At 39.7% G+C, this 14,530-nt stretch overlaps 1 protein-coding gene across 1 annotated transcript in view; it reads left to right on the forward strand.

Moving 5' to 3' along the window:
• Nucleotides 1-2,869: 2,869 nt before the first annotated feature.
• Nucleotides 2,870-14,530, forward strand: part of KCND2 (potassium voltage-gated channel subfamily D member 2) — a 462,369-nt gene continuing 450,708 nt past the window's right edge. Inside the window, exon 1 of the mRNA XM_065883699.1 lies at nucleotides 2,870-4,984. Coding sequence (XP_065739771.1) covers nucleotides 3,870-4,984 — 1,115 coding nt within the window. The 5' untranslated portion in view covers nucleotides 2,870-3,869. The remainder of the gene's footprint in view (nucleotides 4,985-14,530) is intronic.

A 14,530-nucleotide genomic window follows, 5' to 3' on the forward strand; every position in this document is an offset into this window, starting at 1 on the left:
GGGAAGAATATAGTGTTCTGCTGGATTCTGTATGCATACTCTTCATATAGCATTTCAACACCTGAATGAATATTAAAATATCAGTTACCTGCATATCATGGTACAGGAATTTTTGAACTCAGGCAAGAGTAAACATACTAAAATAGCTGAATCAAATGAATTGCATTTCCATTATGCATTAAAGTGAAAAGGAACTGAGTTACCCTCCATGTGTCAAGTTCTACATTGGTGTTCAGAAGTATTTTTCTGCTTAATCTTCATGATAGGCCTCAAAAGTTAAGTTTTATTATCTATAATTTCTAAACAGAGACGTTAAGTAATTTGCCAAATGAAACAAAGGCAATGAGTAACTTATTGGGCTAGAATTTGAATCTAGCTGTGTTTAACTTCTAAGCCTACATCTTTCCACTATCTCAAGAAGCCTGTGGAGAGTCGGGGAGAGCAGACCATAAAACCTTCTTAAAAATGCAGGCTCTATATTATTGCTTATTTAGACGTTTTGTAGGGTTAAACATATGCGTTTAGATTTGTAAGCGTTCAGTTCCCTACAGGCAAATTTTAAAGGTTCTGTTTAGGTCACTTGTCTCATCTCTACAGGATGGCATGCCAGTTTGGCATCAATTGGTCATTCATGGCTTTCCATTCTCTGGATGCACCTGCATGTCTGGGTTAGGAAGGGGTTAACTTTCTTATACTAATTGCTAAGTAGTCCCTTTCTTTTTATTTTCCAGTTAACAGGTCAGGTCGTTGCTGTTGTTTTCAGGTATACAGGCTATACAGATTCTTTAACAAGTATCTTTCTGCTCAACTAAGACAAACAGATGAACAGCAGATATCTTCAGTTCTGTGATCCCAAACTTACACGATGCGTTAGCTACGACTTCATTAATTACTAACTTGGGATTCCCTAAGCCTCTACACCAGTAAACAAGTAAACAAACCAAAAATACCTTTCCATCTCTACAGAAAATCCTGTGCATTATAAGGTTTGTTTTTCTGCTTCTCTGGTGACTTTCTATATACTCCGTTTTTCAGTTCATGTCTCTTCTTTGAGGTATTCTATTTCAAAATTTTAAGGTTGACATATCATGCCTAAGATCTCTAGGGCCTGAAAGCTGATTCAATTTAAGGCTATACATCACAGTCCACTTACTTTACAAACCAAGAAGAGTCCAACTAGATCTTGAAAAGGTAATTTTCAGGTAGAAATTGGGCTTCTCTCCTTAGTCAACATAGATGAAGCTTCACTGTTTCCAAACACTCTTATTACTGTTGTTGTTGTTCTTATTATTATTACTCAGTAATGTACATTTAATTTTGAAAGGCATTTCAACAGAAACTCTCCACATTACATCCCATATCCATCAAAATGCAGGCGTAGACCTGAGTAGCATATCTCCTATAAATACTAAAAAGGTGGGTGGGGGCTGGATTTGAGGATATTTATGTGATCTGATGCTCTGTTGGGTCAGTTCATTTTGATCCTTCACCTTTCTAAAGCATCCAGACCTGAGGTGTGGATTTAACTTCTCATCATTCACGCCATCTAGTGGTTATAAATGTTAGATGCTTGGTTTTAAGGAAGATTCCTAATGACTTGGGGGCGGGGTACCCGAAAAACAAAACCGTTGAAAGCGACAATTTCCTAGTCTCCCACATTACTTACCCCTCACAGGGACCCCTTTACTTTAATCATTTTAGGTGTGCGCATGGATGCGCAGAGAAAATGAACGGGAAGGCACACTCACGGAGACGCACGCCCCTCGACGCTGACATTTAGAAAACGGGTTCTAAATCCTTCCTGTCATTTGCAAAGGACAGGAAAAGGAGTTGTGGCAAGACCCCGACCAAGGAGGCTGTCTGACTTTTCAGCAAGTGGGACAGATGACATATTAACTCTTGCAACGTTAACATCTGGTTCGAACAAACCGAAAGACCGAGAAAGAGGAAAAAGCGCTTAAAAATTCCGCCGCGGGGCTTTGCAGGTCTTGCTACCCAAGAGCCCTCAGAAGACAGCCAATTCCTGCGTTTTCCGCTCTGCTCACCCTCCTACCCAGCTTCTCTCTCTCTCTCTCTTTTTCCTTCACTCCCGCCTCCCCGCCCCCCGCCCCCCCCCCCCCACGCCCTCACGCTCGCCTTGAACCGGGACCCAGGGAGGCAGAAGCAAGGCATCGGTCCCCTTCCTCCTCTCCTCCACCAAACCACCGCAGGCGAGCGCGTGAAGCTTCCCTTTGTTCAACGAGGCTCGCACTCCTCCCCAGCAGATCCACCTGGATGCTCTCCCTCGGTGACATTTTGCGCCGGGGCTGGTGCGTGGCTGGGGTGGAGCGAGAGAAGCCCGAGGGGGCGGGGGCAGAGAAAGGTCAAGTCGAGGGAAAGGCAGGAGACGCCTTGCATAACCTGCGTGGCGGGGCGTGCGCGCGGTTATTTATTTATTTTCTCCTCATTTATTGATCGCACGAGCAAGAGCGGAGCGGGGAGCCCGGGGAGATGCAGGACCACCCACTGGCGGGGAAGCAGCAAGCAGCCCTCCCGCGCCCCCGCGCTGCCGAGCGCCTCTTGCCTCCGCGCTCCGGCGTTTGCCCGCGCCGGCCCCGGCCCCGCCGCGCCGCCGCCGCCGCCGCCGCCGCTCGCCCGGCCGCCCCGCAGCCCCGCAGCCCCGCAGCCCCGCACCGCGCCGCTCGGGCCCCGGCAACCGCCGCGGCGCAGTAAGTTGGCAGGAGCGAGTCCCCTCTGTTCTCGACTCCCCCGCACCTTTTGAACTTGTTGCTGCTGCTCGGCTCGCCTGCGCCTGGCTTTTGGAAGGTGAAAAGGAGGAGGGAGGCACGGAGGAATGGGGGAAGGGGGAGAAGAGCTCGCTTGAGCTTTATTTATGCTCCCTCGGCGCATCGGATTCGGCTGCTTGCGAGCTGCTTTCTCAGCTTTTCCCGTTCCGGGTGCACCGCGAGGAGAAAGTCTCCGCAACTCAGCCCCGGCGCGCACTTCGTCAGGTATGTACCGCGGCCGAGGCGCGTTGTGCGCGGAAGCAGATGTTGCTGCCGCGGCGGCAGTGGTGGCTGCCAGCTCCCGGGCTCTGTAGCTGTCACACCGCACCTGAGCTGAACTTGACAAGAGAGTAAAGGGGAGATTGGGCGAATGCTTTCGGCAGACACGGCGGGTGCTCGTAGACGTGAGGGAGGAGGATCTATATTAATGCCCTCTAGCCGCGTCCAACGCACAGCACTTCCGTCTCTGCAAATACGTCCCGAGGAGTAGAGGTGGCGACCAGACTCCCAAAGAGACGTGGGGCAGCGGCTGTGACCGAACCTCGGAAGCTACAACAACAGGTCTCCTTCTTGAGATTCCTTTGGCGGGAAGGGCCACTTGAAAAGGGAAGGTTTGAAAGAGCTGAAAAGGAAGGTGGAAGGGTTCCCTAATTCTTGAAAAAAGAATACCACTGAGTGTCTGTCCTTCGTCTCCTCTATCCTACACGACACACACTCCAGACTGTGTTAAGGGAGAAATTAAAGACACCTGTTTGAAGAAATTGAGGCATCTAAAGTCACCTGTGTACTTATTTGTGCCGGGGCTAGCCTGGTCCGACTGCAGGAAGAGATTTGATTAGGTTTGATTAGGTTCACACAATCATTAGGTGTGATTGTTAGGACATTGTATTTTCCCCCCGTTACTCCAAATACCTGTCTTTGAGGGAAACTTGCTCTCTGAGAACTGTGACTTCACCAGGAGCCCTACCTTGGAATAAGGCTGATACCTCTGGACCACATTTCTCAGTAGTATTTGTTTGACGGGAGGAGGTGGGTGATTGTGGCTACTTTGAGTGACCCATTGTAGAGACTTGATTGCCCTTCTGGCCTGCACTTGAAGGAACCATGGCGGCGGGGGTAGCAGCGTGGCTGCCCTTTGCAAGGGCAGCGGCCATTGGGTGGATGCCTGTGGCCTCGGGGCCCATGCCAGCTCCCCCGAGGCAGGAGAGGAAAAGGACTCAGGATGCTCTAATTGTGCTGAATGTGAGTGGCACTCGTTTCCAGACATGGCAGGACACCCTGGAACGGTACCCAGACACTCTGCTGGGCAGTTCGGAGAGGGACTTTTTCTACCATCCAGAGACTCAGCAGTATTTTTTTGACCGTGACCCAGACATCTTCCGCCACATCCTGAATTTCTACCGCACTGGGAAACTCCACTACCCTCGCCATGAGTGCATCTCCGCTTATGATGAAGAATTAGCCTTCTTTGGCCTCATCCCAGAAATTATCGGCGACTGCTGTTATGAGGAGTACAAGGATCGCCGGCGAGAGAACGCGGAGCGTCTTCAGGACGATGTTGATACCGACAACACCGGAGAGAGCGCGCTGCCCACTATGACGGCTCGGCAGAGGGTCTGGCGGGCTTTTGAGAACCCTCACACCAGCACAATGGCCCTGGTGTTCTACTATGTTACCGGCTTCTTCATTGCCGTCTCAGTCATCGCTAATGTGGTAGAAACAGTGCCCTGTGGGTCTAGCCCAGGTCACATTAAAGAACTGCCCTGTGGGGAGCGGTACGCCGTGGCCTTCTTTTGCTTGGATACAGCCTGTGTCATGATCTTCACAGTTGAGTACTTGCTTCGCCTGGCAGCAGCTCCTAGTCGTTACCGTTTTGTGCGTAGCGTCATGAGTATCATCGATGTGGTGGCCATCCTGCCTTATTACATTGGGCTGGTGATGACAGACAATGAGGATGTCAGTGGAGCCTTTGTCACACTCCGCGTCTTCCGGGTCTTCCGGATCTTTAAGTTTTCCCGCCACTCTCAAGGCCTGCGCATCCTGGGGTACACACTGAAGAGCTGTGCCTCTGAACTGGGCTTCTTGCTCTTCTCGCTCACCATGGCTATCATCATCTTCGCTACGGTTATGTTCTACGCAGAGAAGGGGTCTTCTGCTAGCAAGTTCACCAGCATCCCTGCTGCCTTCTGGTACACCATCGTCACCATGACAACACTAGGGTAGGTGCCATCAAGGGAAATGGGATGGAGGTGGAATATGTATGTGGTGGTTGTGCACCCATTTAAGTTATATACTTATTAAGAGCAAATAATCTTTCTCTTTCTTAAATGGGTTCAGGAAAATATTATCTAAATGGTTTTGAAGAACTCTTTTGATCTATGATATGAGTATGACGTAGTGATTGAAGTATTTAGGAAGTTGCTGGCCATTGTTGAGTATTGATGCCTGAAAGTGATAAATACAGAAAGAAATTTAGGAATTCCTGAATATAAAGATCATCAGTATTATATGTATGAAGACATAAAAATATAATGACAATGAAAAGCACAAAATTTGTGTTCAAGTAAAGGTATGAAAATACACACTGTATATTGAAATGCCTAGAAAGTGCTTCAGTGTATTGAACTGAAAAGTTTCCACGTATATTTGAAATATTATTTTCATGTGAATACTTCTGGCGTGCATTTTCCCTCTCAGAACCATAATTCTCATTTTACAGCATTTTAAGACATAGATTATAGATATTATCAAAGGATTTTGTAATATGTATGCACATATTCATATATATGCATTTTCATTATGGCTGATAAGTTATGCAGTGTTTTAGAATATCAGGGCTGAAACTGATCAACTCTACAAAATGCAGTGGAATGATATTTGCAACATATTTAAGTTTCTACGTTCATAGTTTCAAATAAAGAAGCAAGTGACTCTTACCACACTTTTTTAAAGAAACTACAGATCCCATCAGGCAATGGGCGCATATTCATTAAATACACATAGTGGGCAGAGCAGTATCTGATGAGATTGATGGTCACCAAGGGCTGGTTGCATTAGAGAATATTGGGCCCCAATTTCCTTTTAGAATACTTTTCTTTGTTATTTTATTTGGTGGTAATCGTGTTTTGCCACCAAAGGGACATATTCTGAATTAATATTGTTCTTTAAAATTTAAGCTAGAATTAAGATTTTTAGGTGATTGAAGAAAGATATGACATTACTAATAATGTTATACTGCAGAAAAGTAGCAGCATTTATATATTAGAGTATATAGTAAAATAAAATGGTAAGAGCCTTTTACTTTTATGAGTTCTTAGATAAGCCAAGTAGTGATGTTAGTGCCCTTTCTTCAGCTTTATGCTGCTTTTCTTGCATGGTTAATCAGTTCAATAGGATTTGGTAATGGCTGTAAGAGAAAAAGTTATTCCCAAGGCTGCTTTTTAAATTTTGTGTTTCAGCCTAATTTAATTGCCTTCTTTAAATGACAATGTGGTTAAAGTCAACTTAATTTTATTAGACATATTGTGTTGAACAGAATTCTCATGTTGTCCTATGGCTAACTAATGGAATATTTTAAATGTGAAGAATTTTGGGCTAAGTCAAGAAATTATGTTAAAGTAAAATATAATGACGTATGGTTTTGATTTAGTCTCACATATTTTTGAAGGCCTACTAGTGGATTTTCAAAAATGAATCAGTGAAAATTCTATAATCTACTGTTTATATTTCCCTTTTATCCTGTTGGAAATTTTGTGACACATTTTGAAGAAGATGCAGAATACCTTAGCAGTGCAGGTGCTTAGTTGTAACCAAGAGGTTTGTGTCTTGTTGTCTTTATGTCATTTGAAGTCTTTATTAAGGACAGTTGGATAGTATAAATCACTATCAGGACTTCAAATTAGAAGTACCTATGAATAAAAAGAGGACTCTATGTTAAGGGGAAATGAAAGAAGTATTAAAAGGAAATACATTTTTAAAAATTAGGTGTCTGTGACAGTGTTTTTCATGAAGTATCAGTAAGTCATTTTAATACTCTATGCCCTCTATCTGATTGAATTTAAGCATTGTTACAATGAATGTTGATGAGATACTAATTTCATCTGACTAGAAATTTCTATTCTAGACTTGAGAAGTTAGTATTATTTTAAAACTTGTTTTCTGAAATGACTTTCAAATTTTTATTTTATTATGAAATCTATTTTTGTTTTTAGGAAAAGATGAGGAATTGTTAACCACTGATGACAATTTTTATTATATAAATAAAATGCTTAGAAGCATCTACTTTTTGAAATGAATTAAGAAACTAAATCACAATACCTGAGTAAAATCTATGAAATGGTTTTAGTTCACGTGTTCTGAATGTTAGTATGTAAGAAAAATTAAATACACACACTTTCTCAGAACTTGGAAGCAAAATGGGAGTTACTTCTAAGACTTAAGTTCCACTATAGATGAGAATTTTAATTTTCAGGAAATTAAGGTAATTAATGATCCTGGTGTAATATAGCAGTCATGCTTTAAAGATGTAGAAATGTTGCAATCAAGATACAACCCATTTATTGGAGAATATATACGAACATTTAACAAAGCATATGCTTTATAATGTAGCAAAGTTTTCTCAAAAAATGTCTTCTGTTTCTCATCAAAATATATTTTAAATGTATTATACTTTTCTGAAAAAATAGATTTAAAAAAATCCTTCCTTTTTGGTGTCTTAACTTTGGTTGCATTGTGACTCAATAGCTTCATTTAAGAATAGAAAGTATTAACAAAAGCCGTTGCTTGAATTTATTTTTTACACTGTAGTCTTATACGATGAAGTGTAAGATACAAACTTTTTGGAAACTACTCAGTAGTTGCAGCTAAAAATCAATCCGTGTCTGATAGATGACCAGGAATTTCCCATTACAGTCAATGAACTCTTTTTATGTGGCTGTTATTTTTAATGGAGCTAATATTCATCAATTAATGATAATAGAAGTGAAAATGCAATCCTAGACAGTGGTGTTTGAAAGTTCCAGCTCATACAAAATTATCTACATGAAAAGAAAGGGCCAAGAATTTTGTAGTTCAGGACTGGCAGAATTATCTGCTACCTCTCAGGTCATTTTAGACAATATTCAGTTGGTTTTTCGGTCTGAAGAAATGAGTGGGTCTATTGTGTATTCATCTAATCATTTTTGTGCTCCTTGAAATAGCATATATATCATTATTCCATATTTTAACCATGCTCGTTACATAAGTAATTATTTAATTTGCTAGTAAAGTGAATGCTTTAAAATATAATTTGAAGTCTACCCATTTCCTATTAATTAAAGTATGAAACATCAAGAGCACAATTTTAGAAATCAATGAAAGAATGTCAGAAAGGTTTTTTTAAAACAATGTTTAAATTGGGCGGCCCTGTATATTTCTTCCTCCATTCAGTCCTTTCTTTCTGAGCATACTTGTTGACCTGCACTGGGCCCTGATGACCCTTTTACTTCTGGCCTCCCTCTTTTCTGCAATGTAACCTCTAGTTACTACCCTAAACTGCCTTGGGAGAATAAGAACCTGGAAGTCCTCTTTTGTCTTAATGACCTCTGGGCAGTAACATCCTGTTGTTATTTTTCATTTAGGTGGTAGTGCTTAAATGGTGTCAAATTTAGGAAATTTCCAAATATTCACCTGTAATCAAAAACGATTTTACAAACATATATTTAGGTTCAGTTTACCATTGAACCTTAGGCTCATGACTTGTGAATTAGAAGAGGTACCAGGTGGCACATTAAATATTTGGGGAGCTATTATTTTAGGCAATACCTGCATTCTTGGTTTCCCTGCAAACCTGGGAAAACAAAAATTTCATTTATAGTGTGCATTCATCAGAAACAAATATGGTAGAATTACAACTATGCTCCTAGAAAACTTAGTGTAGTTGTCTATTTATAAGACTATCAAAACTGAATCTATAATATTTTAATTTTGATATAGTTGGTAAATTGCTATTTTAAGAAACAAAAAAGCAAAATACTTTTATTGTAATTTTCCTAACAATGTATGAGGAAAATTCCTCTTTTTAGAATGGCATAATTGTAGGGGGATTATATATTTATATAAAATATGTCATATGTATGTCATATATGTTCTATTTCATATAACATACAAGTATGCTATATATCCCATACAACATATACATATATTAACTGTATTGTATATGTTATATACTTTATATAGTGCATGTTATAAAGTATATATTATTAAAAAGAAGAAGAAACTTTGAAATATCTTCCTTCTATTCATCACTATTCTGACTACATAGCTTTAGGGAATGTTGGGAGTGTATCTTGTGGAATCATTTATGTAGAGACTTCTGGTTTACCCAGCAATATTGAAAATGGGTGGAATTATAGTTTCTCCTGTGCCAGCACCTATGCATGAATATTGCTAACGTGTTAATCAAATACATCTTCACGAGGTGCCGGGCTGGGGGGCGGCAGGGGGACCAAAATTTATCTTTTGGGTGAAGAGCCATTCTATGAGTAACATCCATTTTTATTTTGGCATACTATACCACATTTTTTACAGAGTTCTTTATAGAGCATGTTAATTGATGAGAGCTGAAAATGAACTTTTAAAGAGATGTAGAAAATGTGATATGTATTCCTCCTTTAGCATTACAGGGAACCAAATCTTAAGTGTCTTCATTTTGTTTTAGTCACCATTTGAATTAGAGATAATATTTGACGTGACGTATGTATTTTTTGAAAGTGTGTATTCACCCAGCTTTCTATGTCTTTTTCTATAAGCCTTTGCTTGGTTGCAAGACAGAGGTATGTCAGGAAGAGATGAGATGTGTTCTCTTGGCACGGCATCCTAGAAAAGGGACCGGTTTCTAATTTTCAGTGGGTCTGTTACGATTTTTTTTTTCTTTTCAGGATTTCCCTTTAGAGTACAGATAGACTTGATCTTATATATATATTATTTGTATAATTACTTCATTTAATTCTGATGTCATGTATTTGTCTAAACTTTTCTTCCAATTATACTCATCTTTGAAAACGAGTTCATGAAGTTCAAATTTCTTATTCCCTAATTTCTGAATTCCTGGTGGAAGGAAACTTAGCTGTTGTCTATTTAAAATCTGTCATTTTACACATACACGATTGTTTTTGGCCTGCCCATAGTTACACAATTAAATATCAGTAGTACTTCTTGAAATTTCAATTTTCTACTCTTTTTTTTCCCCTGAAGACCTTAAAACATTATCTAGAAATGTGCAGTACTAATTAGCTGGGGGTTACTGCAGATGCTCAGGGATAAGAAAGGAATAAATATGTTCTTTATTCTATTATTTTAATGCATTTCTCTCCTAGGTCTACTCTCTGTGACTCACTCTTTCCACATCCCTCAGTATCACTGCTAGCTCTGCATTTATTCATACAGTACTGGAGTTTATCATGAGGTGCCCAGTTGATATAACGCAACCCTGTGTTTCTCATCTGGTGAACTCTTAGGCCATTTGGGGGAAAACTACTCAATGGTGAAATTTTACCTGGCCTGATGGAGAAGAATATAAATCAGTTACTTTGTCTGAATTATCTATAAAGGAGTTGGCCTGTAGATTGTTAAAAACTGTACAATTTAACTTCTCTTTCATTGAAAGAAGGGGAAAGGTGAAAAGAACTTTCCCTGAAAAGGAGGTATGATTCTTCCTGCAGAGCTGTAAGAATGATTTGACTTTTTTTTCCCTACTCTCCATGTGTCTTATATTGTTTTCTGAGCATGAGTATATATATAGAAATAGGCATTGTTCTCCCACTAACTTCAGCAGCTAGATTTGACGGTGTGAGATATGATCTGGTATTGAAAAGAAACCCAGGGTGAAACACCATCTCTACATTTCTGTGTACATTTGCATATCTCCTTGCATTAGTAGATTCCACTGGATTTTTTTGCCCTTTAATTTTCTCCTTTGAGAGCCAGTCTTTACACTGACCTTCTCCATGAAGCCTTCTCAACCTCCCAAGCCTACATCTTCTATAGTTGGAATTACACTTGACATTAGTAAGTGCTATTTTTTTAATATAATTTATGGTTTTACTTCTTGCCTGCCTAACTACATTGAAAGGCCTTTGAGGTTTGGGTCTATACCTTTTGGAGACTTATTACCTGGTTACTGTGTTGCTGATCATGCTGTGAGATGATACATGCACACCATGGAGAGCTCCTTAGCCAGGGACCAGTGCCATCTCAACATTAGCAAGAATCGACTAATCTAATCACATGCTTTGTTCAATGTTAACAAATTTCAAGTTTTTTTTTTTTAATTTGAACACTTTGTCTTTGAATGTACTACAGTCCATCCTTTTTATTTTTCTTTTAACTAGGGAGGGCTGTAACTCATTCTTCTCTGCAAAGGTTAGAATTAATGAATGTCGATGGCTATTTCCTTAATCAGTTTGCTTTCTGGTGAAGGCTGGGTTAATTGCACGTGCCTCTGGGAAGCATACGGAGATGTGTTACAATGTAAGTGAATCTGCACAGAAATGTATTGCCTTCTCTTTCAAGTTCAGTCCCCTATCTAAATATGAATAGCCCAAGTGACACATGGGTCAAAAAGATACCTGGGTGACAGTCACTAGAAAGGCGTTCTCTTTCTTACCCAGTAAACACAAATTGGCACTTTTTCCCTTTATTCAGGTGCACTCATTTCTGCATAGAATGGAATTGTTTAAAAATAGAGAACTATTGTCTGTAAATGACACATGAGATAAATGTATTCTCTGTTCAGGAAGAAGTTTTCATTCTAAGCGATTAAAAGGCAGTTTTACAAAATGTAAATATACATGTAGATACATATCCTGGCATGGTGCAATCCATTTTGCATTGGAAGTTTTGACAAGTCTGTTATGTAAAGAAGATCATAATCATAAAAAGTGTGCGGAGAATAAGTGAGTTATCAGAAGTTAATAATGAGAAAAAAATAACATAAAAGAGTAGGAAGACAGTTGAAATAATGTCAAATAGAATGGGAAGGTTTTGTTCTAAAAGTAAAAGGTCTTGTCTTTTTAGCTCTTATGTGGCCTGATTCTTCCATCTTCCTCACTTTACTCACTTTTAAGAATACCAGTAATAGTGCTTTGGGAAACCCAAAGTCTTACCAGTAACTTATGCTCTCAGGAAATCAAAATGTGACTCATAGCGTTCAATTCCATTTAACAGACTTTGGTTGATCATTTACTACCTGTTATTGACCACGGCAGTAAGCATCACTGCTAACTTCCAGACCTTAAGAACTGTGTATTCTAGTAGGAGAGGCAGAAAGTGAACACAGATACATAATTCCAGGCAGTGGTGGGTGCTATTAATAAAATAAGTCGGGGTAAGAAGTGTGCTATTTTTGTATAGGAGACAGACAAAGCCTTTCCTAGGGGAATATCTGAGCTGATGGCTTTCTGAAGGGATGAAGGGAGTCTTTTGAATATCTGGATGAAGAGTTTAGAAGAAGAGAGAAAAGAAGTACCAAGACCACAAGGTGTATTCTCCCTAAGGCCACTGTAATTGAAGTAAAGCAGGGGAGGGGCTTCGTAGCAAATACTGTCTGAAAGGTTGTTGGGATGAGATGATGTAGGACATTGTGGACCACAGTAAAGATCTTTGGTTTCATTTGAGACATAATAGACATTAGAGAGTTGCGAGCATGGTAGGGATGGGATATCGTTTCTGTATTACAAGATTCATTTGTAGAGTGGAGAAAATTCTGGGTGATGTTTCTTAGTGTGGATGGAAAGACCATCAGAATTAGGACCACCTGGGACACTTACAGAAATGTAGACCCTTAGCAGCCACCTAAAACAATTGAAATAATGTCTGGAGGTGGGAACCATGACAACTGCATTTTTACTTCTCTCATAAAATTTTAAGAACCAGTGATTATTAAAATTTCCAGTGATCTGGAAGATTGTATGTTGAGGATAGCTCTGATATTCTAATCTGGGAATATTTTTGACCTTGAGCTAGTAATCTTTTGAAAGGAGGTTAAAATACACTGTTTAAAACAGTGACTCTTGGATCCATGGGTGAATTGAAGTGCATTTCTAATATGCAAGTGGGTTTAATTTCTATATAATTTTGTAATTTGTCTGTAAATAAGGGAACACTGAAAAATGACACTTTGGTACTTGTTTGTTTATTGTACTGGCCTCCTATGGCAAGTACTCGACATCCCTTAGGCATTATATACATATTCCACCTTTCTCTCTTAAGAGAAAACTAACTTTTCATTGGTCTGAAGAGCTTTATTCCATTTCCTTGATAACAAATAGTTGGCATATATTCATGAGTATGCAAAGTTCATCATACAGTCTCATGTGAATTATTATTTTCATCTTTTGTCCTTAATTATTTGTCATTCCTTCTGGCTGGGATTTGGGCTGTGGAATTTGCATTGAGAGAGACCTGTGAGGGACAATAAAAACTAGAGCTGGAGATGAAAAAAAACCAAAACAACGATCTAGATGAAGTCGCAAAAGTGCTAGTTTTTAATATTACCTAATGAATGTATATGTGGGAAGATAGATAGAAATTGAATAATCTTCAGTGTAGGTGATAAATGGATTCTTTTTTGCAAAAGCCGTGTCTTATCTTGTGCCAAGGAACAAGGTGTTGTGGATAATGGACATTAGTACTACTCTTCTGCAGAGCAACTAGAATAAAGACGATACAGCTGCTTCCTTTCGGGAGTTTGGGATTGTGAGCTTTTAAACTTACTGATTTCCTAAACTGTCAGGCATGGGTGGGCTGAGCTTTCCTCAGTGGGGGCAGAAGCTAACTGGCCAACTGATCATAATGAACATAAGGAATATGGAGTCTTAGATCGGGGTCTGTGAGTTAGGGAAAAGCTTATGAGAAGCCAAGACAGCACCCAGTGTAAAGTCAATCTAAATCTCATGAGACCAGAATTTTCTTAGAGTATATTTTTTTCTCTTTTTCCTCTTTTTTTTTTTTCTATGTAAGCAGAAAATTGATTCAAAAGGATTTACTTTTCAAAGAGGATAATTTTTAATCACGTGTCAGGGATTTCAACTGTGGAGGACCTAAATATAGAAAACAAATTACTAGTGCATTCTTAGATTATAATTGAGCATAAGGGAAGTTTTGTGTAAAAATCCACAGAATGGCTGATTTGATGTTGAGCTTTTTAATTGGCTTTTCATGGCTGCTAGCCTGTCCAAAATGACTTCATAGTCTTTCCTGGTAAATATAGGGAAGTATGTAATGAACGTTTTCCCGTGAGGTCTAGGTGCAAAGAGAAGGGTCTTGGGAAAGGTTGATTGAAGATTCCTATGGCCAGGAATTGAAATTCACTTCCTGCCTTGAAGGATGCTGTCTGATTAGCTGTGGCTACAGGATTTCTGGTTATTAACTTTGGTAAAAGGAGGAAACTTTTGGTCAAAAGTTATGATTCAGTCATAAAAGTCCTGATAAATGTAATCTCATGGAAACTTAAGTGTCTCTTAGTGTCAAGATCAAGAGACCTGCCATGACATTTCGAAATCTGGGTTTGAAGTGAGATTAGTTAGATGATGCAGGTTTATTCCAAGTCAGATAAATAGGAAAGACAGTTTTATCAACCCTCTGTAATGCCACTTTTGCTGAACAAAATATATTTGGGGAGAGAGGAAAAAGGGAAGGAGGGAAGGAGAGAGAGGGAGAACATGAATGAATGAATGAATGTGTATGTGTGTAAGGAGATAATCTGACTTGTAATAGGGCAAGGGAGA

This window comes from Phocoena phocoena, chromosome 9, assembly GCF_963924675.1.
Source record: "Phocoena phocoena chromosome 9, mPhoPho1.1, whole genome shotgun sequence".
Lineage (NCBI taxonomy): Eukaryota > Metazoa > Chordata > Mammalia > Artiodactyla > Phocoenidae > Phocoena > Phocoena phocoena.